At 40.2% G+C, this 14,694-nt stretch overlaps 1 protein-coding gene across 2 annotated transcripts in view; it reads left to right on the top strand.

The window, feature by feature from the left end:
- LOC116383712 (zinc finger protein DPF3-like) overlaps positions 1 to 9,828 on the top strand; it is a 15,163-nt gene extending 5,335 nt beyond the window's left edge. For both annotated transcript variants that reach the window (XM_031847764.1, XM_031847763.1), the window contains exons 2-11: positions 626 to 786; positions 1,379 to 1,486; positions 5,231 to 5,358; positions 5,839 to 5,931; positions 6,535 to 6,595; positions 7,300 to 7,341; positions 7,754 to 7,894; positions 8,299 to 8,412; positions 8,539 to 9,330; positions 9,763 to 9,828. In XM_031847764.1, the coding sequence (XP_031703624.1) occupies positions 626 to 786; positions 1,379 to 1,486; positions 5,231 to 5,358; positions 5,839 to 5,931; positions 6,535 to 6,595; positions 7,300 to 7,341; positions 7,754 to 7,894; positions 8,299 to 8,412; positions 8,539 to 8,699 (1,009 nt within the window). In that variant the 3' untranslated portion in view covers positions 8,700 to 9,330; positions 9,763 to 9,828. The remainder of the gene's footprint in view (positions 1 to 625; positions 787 to 1,378; positions 1,487 to 5,230; positions 5,359 to 5,838; positions 5,932 to 6,534; positions 6,596 to 7,299; positions 7,342 to 7,753; positions 7,895 to 8,298; positions 8,413 to 8,538; positions 9,331 to 9,762) is intronic.
- Positions 9,829 to 14,694: the final 4,866 nt, after the last annotated feature.

The raw sequence follows: 14,694 nt of genomic DNA, 5'->3' as shown, positions 1-14,694 counted from the left end.
CCCCCCCCCCCCCCATTTCACTCTGAATATTAACATTGAAACCCGGAGGGACTGCCAAAACCTCAGTGGTGCTAAGAAAAGTGGAACTAAAGTAGGAGAGTCTCAGCTGCTTGCTGATCGGAGGAGTGACTTTGTATCAGACACCAGATTCTATGTTTTTGTAGCGTAACTCAGTCAATGCCGCCGTCGCTCACAGCCTATCTAGAATCAGATCAGACAAAGAGCCCACAGAGGTAATAACATGTTTAACCTAAGGAGTGGGAGCAGTGTTTTAACTTCCCGATGGCACGCTGGAAGAGGAGCAAGTAGCTCAGCTGTCGGTTTGAGACTCGCATTGAACAAGAAGTTTGAAGATTAGGAGTTTGAGCCGACGTTGACGGCATTATTTGGGTTGAGGAGCATTTCTAAGGCATACAAATCTTGTAGCTGACTCGGCTCACTGATTTAATGATCTGTAGCAAAGCAACAGGCAATTATCAAGGCGGCATACATGCATGATAAAAAGGCTCATCTGCACATCAAACGATTCTGAATGTGATCACATTCTGGTTATTCTGTAAGCCACTGTGTCAACCACATCGTCCCGTGTCACTGACCTCTGCTGATAACGTTACCCGCCCCGCAGGTTGGGCGACCAGTTCTACAAGGACGCCATTGAGCAGTGCCGCAGTTACAATGCGCGCCTGTGTGCTGAACGCAGCGTCCGCCTGCCATTCCTGGACTCGCAGACCGGCGTGGCCCAGAACAACTGCTACATCTGGATGGAACGACATCACCGCAGCCCTGGTGGGTAAACACGCGCATGCGTAAAGGGTTAACGGTGTTTTTGGTCCATTAAGCTTGTAAAATGAATGTCCACAGCTGTATTATCTGAAGCTATTATTTAGGGTTGCAAATAATTATTTTCATTATTGATTATTCTGTTGATTCCTCTTTTATTTTTTATTAATCAGTCAAACATTAAATTAATTCAGTGTAAGACAACAGTAGATAGTTCCCCTCAACATTTTAACACATCTTCAATCTTCTCAATTTGTTAAACCGACCCGAAAGATGTTCAATCCAAAATGACAATAAAACAAATGAATAATTTGGAGGCTACTAAGTTATGTTCAAGCAGCCTCAATATTATTCTCAGTAATGCCTGAGAAATTAAAGTTTTGTCAATCTCAATACAGATACCTCAAACAAAACAAAAAATCAATAGTCAGTGTGACAATTTGACTCGATGATGTGCAGATCTTGCACTCTTCTTTTCTTCTTTCATATCTGTAATTGTTAATCAGGTGTTTCTACATTGCAAAGATCCTGTAACTGTTTTTTATAATCAAGGTGTTCCAGCTCAAACCGTCTTGTTGTTGTTGTTGTTGTTGTACAGGGGTCGCAGCTGGGCAGATGTACACGTACCCCGCCCGCTGCTGGAGAAAGAAACGGCGGCTGCACAACGCCACGGACACGCGCCTGGGCATCTACGGCCTCCAGCTCGGTAAGATCCTCTTGCTTCTTCTCCCCCGTCTCCCACCCACCTCCACCACCTCCTTCAGCTCATGTGATGATCTGGAATAATCTGGCTCTAAGCATATCACTCTGCGGTCAGCGCACTGAGCAGAACGGGCTGCCTGTCATTTTTCCGAGAATGAAATGTGTCTGTGTTCATCCCGGCTGGTAAACTTGTTTTGTGAGAAGTAGAACATGTAATTAGATTTACCACTGCTGGGAGCAGTGAGACAGAGTTCGGCCACTGCAGACACTATTTAATAAATGTTATGGAATTAAATTTGGCCTTCTCTGGGCTGCCACATGAAACCGCTCACTCAACACATTTACCCCCCTCTCCTTTATATTCTCTCTCTCTTATTTTCTTCTTACCACCTCCCTCGCTGGTTGGTTTTGTCTCTTTTACTCTGACGACTCTTTCATCTCTGCATCCCTCCCCGTACTGTGCCATGCATTCTGTGTGTGTATTTGTAGTGATAGTGATCCTGAGCTCCAGATAATGGTCCATTCTGTGCCCAAAGCTTGCATACCCACTGGGATGTTCCACTATCCATAGGAATGACTGGGACAAAGGAGAGAATCAAACATTGTGTTTCGATGGATCTCCATGCTCACGATGCTTTAGTTCAAAATGTACGTCTGCATTGCATCATGGAAAGACGAATGTTTGGAAAGTTGAGAAAGTAAGGAAGCGGGCCTGGAAAGAGAACGCAAGCTTGAGAGATGGCATATGAACCGAGCCTTTGTTTCCCAAACACATCCCACTGTAGCCTATTGTTTTCCACTGAGTGTGTGCTCAGGACCGCGCCACTCTGTTCCGTCCCTTTTCCAGCAACAGCGGATTGTATGTGCTGTCTGCCGGTGCCCAGCGGAGGGGAAACGTACCCTGATTTAACCTGGCGTGTCTGATGCGGAGCACGTTCTGCAGCTGGCCAGAGGTGGCCAGCACAGGGCAGCAGCCAGACTCTGTCTCGCTGGCTCGGCAGGCTAACTGATGGTGTGCTAGAGACGGGGGCTGCATGCAGAATCAGCTCCCTGCTGCAGGCTGCTGGCGGCTCTATATTTAGCCCCCCCCCCCACCATGGGTTGGGAGGGGGAGGGGGGTCTGTCTCGTCGCAGAGAGTTGAAAGTCAACGTGTGCAGACACAATGGTGAGGGGCTGCCTCCACATGGTGGAGGGGGCACATTTTTAGAGGAGCTTGTTGTATCTGATCCTCACGCCCATCTCCCATGTCTCCTACCGATGCAGTTTTCTGTCGCTTCAGCACTTCATGCTCAGTATTCTGCAAACGTCTGGGCGCAGTGGCAAGATGAAGGGCTGATAGAGAGCTGGAGTCAGTGGGGGCTTTGAAGTGTGTCCTCTTTTCAAACACCCACAAAGCAACTGGATGATCGTGAAGCCGTCTGTGGAGAAGAGATTGTGTAAATAAGATCTGCAGATCCGACTGACTGTCAAAGCTTTTGTTTGCTCTGCTTTGTCTGCTCAACCTGCTTGCTTCCTACACTGTTTGTTTGAATCTTCAGATGAACTGTAGGAGATATCGGCATGATGTGTTCAGGTTAAAGCGATAAGCCACTTAACTACATTGTACCTCAGAGATTCCTGTAGACGCAGTCAGCCTAATGTCTGCATAGCGCAGCATCACTGAGAGCTCTTCAATGACAATGCATTCTCTTTCAAAATGAAAATATAAATGTCTTCAGTAATATAGTGCTATGAAATTAGTTGTGAGGATGCATTTTGTTGCAGGAAAAAAAAAAAAAGATGACAGCAATTTTCCATATGCCTTTATATTACGTCTAGTGTGAGTGAAAGAGAAGAGACGTAATGGAAATGAACGCTGATAGAAAGCTGCTCACACAACTCTGAGACTTTGGCTCCGATGCTTCTTGTCACAATTACGGTTCTTGATGGTGATGAAGGGGAAGAAACGGCCCGCTGGAGTACTGTAACGCACCGCAGCTCTGGGACCATTTACAGTGGGTACGGAAAGTATTCAGACCCCTTTAAATTTTTCACTCTTTGTTTCATTGCAGCCATTTGCTAAAATCAAAAAAGTTAATTTTATTTCTCATTAATGTACACTCAGCACCCCATCTTGACAGAAAAAAACAGAAATGTAGAAATTTTTGCAAATTTAGTAAAAAAGAAAAACTGAAATATCACATGGTCATAAGTATTCAGACCCTTTGCTGTGACACTCATATTTAACTCGCATGCTGTCCATTTCTTCTGATCCTCCTTGAGATGGTTCTACTCCTTCATTGGAGTCCAGCTGTGTTTAATTAAACTGATTGGACTTGATTAGGAAAGGCACACACCTGTCTATATAAGACCTTACAGCTCACAGTACATGTCAGAGCAAATGAGAATCATGAGGTCGAAGGAACTGCCCAAGGAGCTCAGAGACAGAATTGTGGCAAGGCACAGATCTGGCCAAGGTTACAAAAGAATTTCTGCAGCACTCAAGGTTCCTAAGAGCACAGTGGCCTCCATAATCCTTAAATGGAAGAAGTTTGGGACGACCAGAACTCTTCCTAGACCTGGCCGTCCAGCCAAACTGAGCAATCGTGGAAGAAGAGCCTTGGTGAGGGAGGTAAAGAAGAACCCAAAGATCACTGTGGCTGAGCTCCAGAGATGCAGTAGGGAGATGGGAGAAAGTTCCACAAAGTCAACTATCACTGCAGCCCTCCACCAGTCGGGAATTTATGGCAGAGTGGCCCGACGGAAGCCTCTCCTCAGTGCAAGACATTTGAAAGCCCGCATAGAGTTTGCCAAAAAACACATGAAGGACTCCCAGACTATGAGAAATAAGATTCTCTGGTCTGATGAGACCAAGATTGAACTTTTTGACGTTAATTGTAAGCGGTATGTGTGGAGAAAACCAGGCACTGCTCATCACCTGCCCAATACAATCCCAACAGTGAAACATGGTGGTGGCAGCATCATGCTATGGGGGTGTTTCTCAGCTGCAGGGACAGGACGACTGGTTGCAATTGAAGGAAAGATGAATGCGGCCAAGTACAGAGATATCCTGGAAGAAAACCTCTTCCAGAGTGCTCTGGACCTCAGACTGGGCCGAAGGTTCACCTTCCAACAAGACAATGACCCTAAGCACACAGCTAAAATAACAAAGGAGTGGCTTCGGAACAACTCTGTGACCATTCTTGACTGGCCCAGCCAGAGCCCTGACCTAAACCCAATTGAGCATCTCTGGAGAGACCTGAAAATGGCTGTCCACCAACGTTCACCATGCAACCTGACGGAACTGGAGAGGATCTGCAAGGATGAATGGCAGAGGATCCCCAAATCCAGGTGTGAAAAAGTTGTTGCATCATTCCCAAGAAGACTCATGGCTGTACTAGCTCAAAAGGGTGCTTCTACTCAATATTGAGCAAAGGGTCTGAATACTTATGACCATGTGATATTTCAGTTTTTCTGTTTTAATAAATTTGAAAAAATTTCTACATTTCTGTTTTTTTCTGTCAAGATGGGGTGCTGAGTGTACATTAATGAGAAATAAAATGAACTTTTTTGATTTTAGCAAATGGCTGCAATGAAACAGAGTGAAAAATTTAAAGGGGTCTGAATACTTTCCGTACCCACTGTATAAACCGACTGCATTGATTGGATAATATACCTGTGGAAGGGAACAATAGACACGTGTTTGCATGCCCTTAAAGATCATGGTTTTGATGATTCATCGTGTTGTCTGTTTTTGTCTTTGTGCAGAAAGCGGCCTCATGGCCAAGGACACCTTGCCCACCCAGAGCACCACACTGGAGGCTCTGCTACGAGGAGAGGGTCTAGACAAAAGGAACAACGCTAAGAACGACGAGGACAGCCTGCTGGAGATCCAGGTGAGTTCAGTCACACACGTTGTCTGAAACGCTCGCTGTAGCTCTGTGCATACCATTGCTGCTCGCTGTTGTCTGTCATATCTCAACTAAATTTACAGACGGGACAGACAGGAAGGCGGGGCTTGAGGCCTAATGGCTCATCTCTCCTCAGACAAAGAGTTCATTTTGATATGTTCATGCTTCTGGTAATAAACAAATAACTGCAATAAAGAGAGTCTCTGGTCCTTTAAGTACCAGTATGATATGTGAGCATTTCAACATGTGTCAAAAAACACAGATGGTGTGGAGAACTTCAAAATAATTCATTGATCCTTTTTACTCTGTTGTTGCTGATCTGTGTGTTTTTTTTTTTTTTGTTTGTTTTGTTGTTTTTTTGTTTTTTTTTTTTGTTTTTTTTGGGGGTTTTTCCCAGCAAGCTGGTGCTTTAATCAGAGCGGAGTGTTGAAATGGTTTTGTCCTGTCTCTGTCTCTCTGTCTCAGAGGGTTCTGGAGGCAGACGCAGCAGAAGATGCTTTCCATGATGACGACTTTGAGGCGAACACTCCCAAGAGGAGACATCGGGGAAAAGGAAGAGTAAGTGCCCACGTTACGTTGTCTTGAACAGTAGTCGGGGCTCCACTGGAGGTTTAAGAAGAATTGTATTATCGGTGCATTGAACAGTTTAGTTTCTTTATAACACACATACAGATATACATGGGTAGTGGCTGTATTATACACACATATTATCTAATATGTACATGTTGAAAGGCTCTGGGCATACGCTTCTTTATTGGTAAAATGTTGCTAGAGTGCACTCGAGGCGAAATACTTTGAGTTTTTGTCTACAAAGTCAAATCACCACTGAAGAGAATGGAGACCTTTTGATGCAGTTGGAGTGTTTATTAATGTATGTGTATGCTGCAAATATGGGTACTGATTTTAATAATTAATTAATTTATTATTATTATTCAGTGGGTTTTATTTTCCGTTCATGTTGTGCATTCTATGTATTCTATTTAAAATTGTATCAAGTGTTTTATTTTCCCTGTTTTTATGTTACTTCTATGTCAATCTTCCTTTAGTGTAAAGCACTTTGTTTTATATTTCTAAGGTACTATATAAATATAGATGATTATTATTGTTTTTATGATGGTTATTATTATAATGGTAATTATTACTATAACTCTTTTTCCTCAGGGTCGGGGTTCAGGCCGCAGGAAGGCAGATATGAATGAGGACAAGCCATACGTCTGTGACAGTAAGTAGAGATGAATTCTGAAACATGAGGTTTGTTCTTGTGTCATAACCGTTTTAATTGGTGAATGTGCAATGCTGAGTTTACAATGTGAGATTCTGTATAACAATAATATTTCACAGGCAAATATTGAGCATTTTTACTATAATATTCTTAGTTTGATATATACTGTATCAAAGCAAAAGCTACTCTTCATTTTGTAATATTTTTTAATAAATGTCACTAAATTCAGTTCCCTTGTATTGGATCTAAAATGAAGTTTTCTTGTCCATATTCTAAAAAAACAGGGAAAAGCACAAGATCTGTTTTTAAAAAATAACTTTTTATGACATACTGCAGTATGACTTTTTATGACTTTCTTATGACATAAGACAATTGACAATTGAATGACATACTATTGAGCATATTTTTCTTTAAGAACCTGTTCCAAAAGAGAGTCATAGTCTGACTTGTCTTCTTACTTTTTCGCTTTATGCTGTATATGTATAGAATAAACACAGATCACAGTCACGGCCTCTGTTGTCAGAAAGTCAATCACCAACCCTGTCTTTTAGATAGAAACAAGGTGAACTAGTGCCACTGTAGTCTCAGGTATTCCTGTACATGCAAGATGTATGTGGAAACTCCAGGCAGGGAGTATTGGATGTTGTGACACACACGCTGTTTTCACTCTCCCTCGTCTGTGCTTGGTGTTTTCTCTGTTTCAGACAGATACAAACAAAAGCAGAACTCAAAATCTTCGGCTTCAGGTACCTTCATTTGTTTCCTTTTTTGACAGTAGTTTTTTCTGGATATTTGTTTATATAGATTGTTCAGTGGTAGTGTCACAAGTGCTGTGAGTGTTGATTTAGCCCCTATATTAATTACTTTTTGTGTTTTATTTGACTGGCTGTTGTAATCGGATCCTAAAGTGCTCACCTTGTTGGAGTCAGAAGCAGAGTAGTGTCCTCCATTAGACACCTTGAGTTATGCTGCTTTATAACTAAAGCCATTACCAGCTCACCGAGCTCCTTGTGAAGGTCTCGGTACAATAAAAACATATCGAGACTTTTTCCAAACGCCAATCCTGCACTTGTAAATGCCGTGTTGCCTAACATATTTTTAGACACTGAAATGCAGCGAGTCGTAGGAGTAGGACTGAACATCTGCTCTCTGTTTCAGTCTGTGCGAAGCGCTACAGGAACCGTACGGGACTGAGCTACCACTACACCCATTCCCACCTCGCAGAGGAGGGCAGAGCCGGAGAGAGGAGCACAGTGGCGTCTAAATCCCCCTCTGCACAGCAGACTGACCGACACAAGCGTAAGATGTCACACACCTCTGTGCACCTGTACTCAATCACAATCGGTTTCATCAAACAAACCATCACTCACCATGACATACTATATACGTCTGTCCTATTGGATAGCTCCACTCTAATGCTGTGCTGACTGCTGCCATTTCAAATGAATGCACAAACAGGCATTTCTACAAACTCGACCAGTTATTATAAATCAAAGTGTTCAACCTGAAGCCAATCCAAGGACACCAAAAGCATGTCCACATAATCATTAAATCAAGAAGCACAACAGTTGTATACTCACACAAATGATGCGTAAAGGAATCTCTTTTGTGTTGATACCAGAATACTAGTATTTAAACAGTTTGACATGCTCAGCCATACTCCGTAAAATCAACTGTCCCTAAAACTCCCAACTGTTTTTTAGGTGCAAAGGGTCCAGGTGGGACCAGTATTCCCAACAACTACTGTAATAAATGCCAGGGCTCACTAAAGAAAACGGGTAAATCTGGGTCTCCCTACTCAACCTGCCAATGCAAAAGTGAGTAATCCAAAGAATACTATAAATAACGTTTATGTCCATACTGGTTCTGTATTGATGGGTAATGTATGACGGCTTCATGACGCTGCTCTTGCTCGACTGTTCCTCTGCTCTCCTGTGTGCCAGCTCGCCGTGTAGAAGAGAAGGACGATGGGACTTTAGCTGGAGCAGAGGAGCTGTTCGGCACCACCTCAGAGAGCGACACCTCCACCTTTCACGGCTTTGAGGACGATGAGCTGGAAGAGCCCGCCACACACAGCAACGGAATATCCAACCGACACAGATAGAGAGAGCCGTTTAGATTTAAAGACCTTTTTTTAATATGGATTAACCTCTGGCAAAAATCTGCTGCTTCTTTTTCAATGTTTTTTGTTTGCAGAAAGCACAAAGTGATAATTTCAGGACAGAAATGCAAGTGGTATTTTATCTACTGAACATTGTTGAATAATTTATGAACACCTTTTTTATATATAAATATATATATATATATATTAACTTTCAAGGCTATGAACGACTGTCAGTGTTTCTTGACAGGTGACTTGGTCTCTTTGCAAAACAGAAGATGGAGTGGGATTTTTGTCGTCGTCCCCCCCCTCCACTGGAGCAGAATGAGCGTACACGTTATGAACAAAAAAACACTGGAGAAATTTGAACAATTGAAAATAAGGCATAAAAGATGCAGTACATTTGGGAGATGATTGAATGTCATTGCAGACCCAAACTTGAGCTACTGGGTGTTTTTGAATCAGTAGTCGGCTGGGACTATGAAGGTCTCTGCTTCTGCTCTAACCCTGGATTAAACTTGTATGACAATGAAGGAACCAATGAAAGGACTGCCACAGGCCGCTGGAAATGTTTGGAAATGAAGAAGTCTTTAAATATAGTCTTTTCAGATATAGAGGACTAAATTAATAAAAGGTAAGCAACGGGTTTTTTCTTGTTATACATCTAAGAAATTCTTTAGATGCTTGATTAGCGTAAATTTAATTTGTCTAAATACATTGTTGTATATACATTAGACGGGGTTTTAGTGTAATTTAGCTTTGCAAATGAAAACGTTAAATCTCCTGCAATATCCTCGGTCCAAACTAAGTTATCTCAACAAATACTGGATGGGTTGCCATGTGGGGTTTTCCCTCTAATTAGCAAATGTTCATACTAACGTGCTAAACTAAGATGGTGACCGTGGTAAACATTACACCTATTAAACATCAGCATGTTAGCATGCTGATGTTAGGAGGTGCTTTGAGCTAAATGCTGGCATATTCGCAGCCTCACCTCATGGCTGTGGACTCTTGTTCAGACATATTGCATGCGAGTCTAACCCATATCGTCTGTTCTATGCTGTAGGAGCACCCAGCACATTGGCATGTGGCCCAAAGGTGGGGATGACGAGTGAAGAAGAGGATTAAACTGGAAAAAAACAAATGAGTCTTCATGTCCCTTCTGATTTGGGCCGAAAATATCTGACTGAAACCGATGAACAGACATCCACCACTTCTACAGGCCATGTGGACTTAATTGAAGCAACTGCTCCCTTGACGATATGTATTGATCCCTTCTGAACATTTGAAATGCGAGTAGATCCAGCTCCATTTCACCCTTTCTGCACTGTGCTGGAGCTCCACGGAGCTATGGGAACACTAAAGGCCAGACCTTTTTGGACAGTTTGTGCCCAACTGGTGCATTTGGGGCCCCCTGCGGCCAAGGTTGCCCACTCCTGCTCTGTCACTGTGTCTGCCGTGTGATTCGATGTGACACTAAGACGTCATTATCCCCCATCACTGTGCCAGCCTGCCGCTCTGCACTGGAAACCAGCTCTGACAGCCATGACCCTCCAACCTGATTGGACCAGTGATCCCCTGACCCCCCCCAGCCATAAACATGGTGCTCAAATCCACCACTATTACATGAAGACCTCTGGACTACTGTATTAATACCCTGACATGGACGCAAAGGTTTTTTTTATCTTTCTGCCTCTGTCCCTCTGTCAGTTTGCTCTCGATTTCCCAGGCCTCTCTGATCTCATTCAGACTCCAATGCGTCGCAGTAATTTAGATCTTTTTTTTTTTTTTTTTTTTTGGCATCTTTTCTCTGTTGTATAATATTTCTATGTTTTGATCTCGTTAAAGTTTGATTCATATGACTTCTTGGGTTTGTTCAGACTGTCTTAATACCTCTGTCCTGATCAGGTGCACAATAGCCACAACTACTCAGGCATCTTTAATTTCCTCTGCTGTTGATTGTTCAGCAACTTGGTCCTGATTCATGTGATTGTATTCAGTTGGCAAGGAGGGACACTAACGCCACACCGGGATCCCAGTATAATCGACTCCCACCAGGGATTTGGGATGCTGCAGTCTCATGCTTATAGGAAAACATTGCAATAACGAGCTTCAACTTTGTCTGGTCTCTGCTGATTTTGAAATCTACTGTCTCAGCAGATTGTGAGTGACATCTCCGATTCATTTGAAAACAATATTGTCGCTAGAGACATGCTCCGATCCACATACTTAATGAGAAGGAAACTGTAAATCAAAATGATGTGACATTTCCGTTGAGTGCTTTAGAGGGCCTAATTGCTTTATGACATTTAGAAGGTGCTTGCAGTACTATATCAAAAAGCCTTTTAGGTCCATAGGTTGCACATATTGTGTAAGAGGTCTGTGTCCTTCCATGTGTTCATTCAGTATCGCTACAATGTAATAATAGCCACTCCGTTTTTTTGAAGCTAACCATTATGTCTGGTGTGACTTGTTTGTGCATTCAAACCATCTTTCTTCACTTCCCTCAGGGACCCTTCACACAACAGTTTATCTCCTCTGGACAAAGAATGGATCTGAGACTTCTCAATTGTCCTGTCTTCTTTTGTATGTGGTGTCTCCACAATGAAATGGGTCATTGTGTCTTTTATCTTCCAAAGTCATGCCAGTAAGTGAAAGCATGTGTTCGTCAATCATAACCTGCTTAATGTTACCTGCCGTATATGAACAGGCCTATTGTGTGGTGCAGTTCTGAACAATGGGAGAAGCTCCTAAATGCAAAAGTCAGTGATGTCTGCTTTCGAACTGTATGTCACCAATCATTGAATAGCCTGTATACCTCGTCAAAGACGCAGCAATAGGCCCGGGTACTCTTGTCAAAGCCTGCGGGGGGGAGAAGCATCGGGGTGCAAACGGAGTCAAGAGGAGATGAAATGGACATGACTCTGCGTTTGTTTCATCTTCAGCTGTAAATATGAGTTGAAATGGAGAGAATGAAGAAGTCTTTGTTTGTTAAACTATTTTTATTGTTCTGAAAAAAATAAAGAAAAAATAATAATGAATGGTAATGTTCGATGCCGTTTTTCTGAGAAAGACCAGAGGACATCTTGAAAATGCAGCTGATAGGCAGAAGAAGCCTAGACTATGTCCTAGGATCGATAGGTTGGAGTGACCCTCAGACTCTGTGAGCAGACAAAAAGGGAAAAAACACACAAACACTAATTGAGTTTGTGAGAGCAGAAGTACGAACAAGACGACTAAAAGGGACTCCAGCACAGCGAGCTCTTATTGATCTGTAGGTGCTGCTTAAGAAATCACAAGTAAGTTGGTATAAGTCATGTGTGAGTAATGTAGTCTGCCTGCAGAGAGAGACGTACTATTGGCAGGATATCGGATCTGACCGTTAGCTGCAGGTGGAAGGGAGGGAATTTCTTCAAACTTGGCACAAACTTCCACTTGGACTCAAAGATGAGAAGCTTAGATTTTGGTGGTCAAATGTGAAAGTCAATGTGTCGTCACGCCCGTGCCATTCTCGTAAATGAGATATCTCAGGAATGCCCTTGAGAAAATGTCTTTAAATTTGTTACAAACATCCACTTACATTAACAAAATATGTTCTCGGCCATAGGTCTAGAATTCATATGCTAATTATGACAATTTCATACAAATACATAATCATTTAAATGATGTGATGATTTTCCACAGACCTGGATGTAAACTCCAACTTGACTGGTTGGCGGAGGCTTACAACCGCGAGGTGACATTTTACCATACATCTTTTTTTATGACTTTTTAAAGAACTATTATACTATGACTTTTATATGACATGCTATAGTATGACATTTTTATGAATTTTCAAATCACATTTTTATACTATACTATGGGATATTTATTTCATTATAAAGGTATGAAAATATTGTATGTATTTTATTTGTACTTTGACTTTCTATATTTGTTAATGTCATGCTTTGACTTTTAAGACCTACTATACTCTTGACATTTTTAAAACACTGATTCTTCATTTTTTAAGACTATACAATATTATGTTTTTTATGACATAATATGCTATGACCTTTTATGAAATGCAATACTTTTACATTTTTTATGGCACTTTTTATGTAATGTTACTATGAAATTTTTATATTGTATTATACAAATATTCTTTTATCTTTTCAACATAATTCATGATTTTTTGACATAATATACTATGACTTATTTCCAACATACTATACCATGGCATTTTTATGACACGCTATAATTACTTTATTTTAACATACTATAATATGACTATTTTAACATACTATACCATGACTTTTTTATGACGTACTATACTATCACTTTTTTTCAAAATACTATACTGTGAAGTTTTTCAACATGCTATATTATGACTTTTTTTTTTTACATATAACAATGTGACTGAGTTTTTTTTCTAAATTACATACTATTTAATTTATTTTGTATTGCTCAAAATCACAGATGACTAATTTGCCTGAGACCTTTCTCATCAAATACTATGCTATTAGTATTCTTTCGACATAATAGAGTATGATTCGACATACTATTCTATGCAATTTACATACGATAGTATTGCTTTTGCTATAGATGCCATACAATTACTTTTTGTCCACTAACTAAACTCTCTTTTCTATGCTTTTTCTAAATACTGTGCTATGACTAAACAGTGACATGTTATACTATGATTGTTGTTGAAATTATACGAGGACTCTTTTCCATCTACTACTATACCATGAAGTTGACATTTCTCTTGAGATACAATGGCATGACTTATTTTGACATTCTATACCGTGGTTTTTATTACGCTTTTTGGACATACTTTCATTTGATTAAGTTCTGGACATTTTCTACATATTATACAAAGACTTTTTTTTAACTTACAATGCTATAACCTTTTGACACACGATAAGATGACTTTTTTTTTTTATATATACTCTACTATGACTTTCTCGCCTCACAGGTTTCCATGGATCATGGTTATACCTGGACCGTGGTGGTGCTGCTGCCATGGTCCATCCTGACACCCACTGCTCCAAATAATATGAATCACACGTCTTTTACTATTAATGCTACCATTACTGTTTTTATTATCATCATTAAATAACATACTATATATACTGTGGCTGCTTATTGGTAGTAATATTTTTATTATTATTTCTGCTATTAATAGTGCTACTACTGCTATTGTTAATCTCATGTGTCATTTCTGCATGAGGGTCCAATATTGTAAAACCCTGTGAGGCAAATTTTTGAATTTGTGATGTTGAGTTATACAAATAAAATTGACTCAAAGTGAATTATTATTATGACTTTTTGTGGTATTATTTTGCCATTCTATACTATATTTTTTTCGACGTATATTTTTTCAAAATTAGACAGACCTTTTTAATGAGCATTTCTTTTACTTTTGTATTTTTTTTTCGATAAACTATAGTTTGACCTTTTTCAACATACAATACTGTCTATTTTATTGCTTACTATACTTTGACTTTTTCATTTCTATTATACCATGACTTTTTTAATACTATACTATGACTTTTTATGACTTTTTCCAACATACTTAAGTATAACCTTACTTACTTACCTTACAAAACACATTATGGGGTGACTTTTCTTTCTACATATTATACTATTACTTTTTCATGACTTTTTTCAATACACCATACTATGGATTTTTTTTCAATACTATACAATTACTTTTTTGTTAGTGGTTTTGCCACACTGTAGTATGAATTTTTTTGAAGTACCTTTTTTGACATACACTTTTGTGAATTGTTTTTATCACTTTTCAACACACTTTACTATGACATTTTTCTTACATGCTATAGTATGACTATATTTTACTTTTTTCGACATACTATACTGACTTTCTTTTAATTATTTCGACATACTATACTATGACATTTTTTTGACATACTATAACATTTTTTTGACATACTATACTATGACATTTTCTTACATGCTATAGTATGACTATATTTTACTTTTTTCGACATGCTATACT

Source organism: Anarrhichthys ocellatus, unplaced genomic scaffold, assembly GCF_004355925.1.
Source record: "Anarrhichthys ocellatus isolate YVR2014 unplaced genomic scaffold, GSC_Weel_1.0 scaffold7, whole genome shotgun sequence".
In the NCBI taxonomy this organism is placed as follows: domain Eukaryota; kingdom Metazoa; phylum Chordata; class Actinopteri; order Perciformes; family Anarhichadidae; genus Anarrhichthys; species Anarrhichthys ocellatus.
Note: the sequence above shows the minus strand (reverse complement) of the source record. Positions and strands in the feature narration are given on the sequence as shown.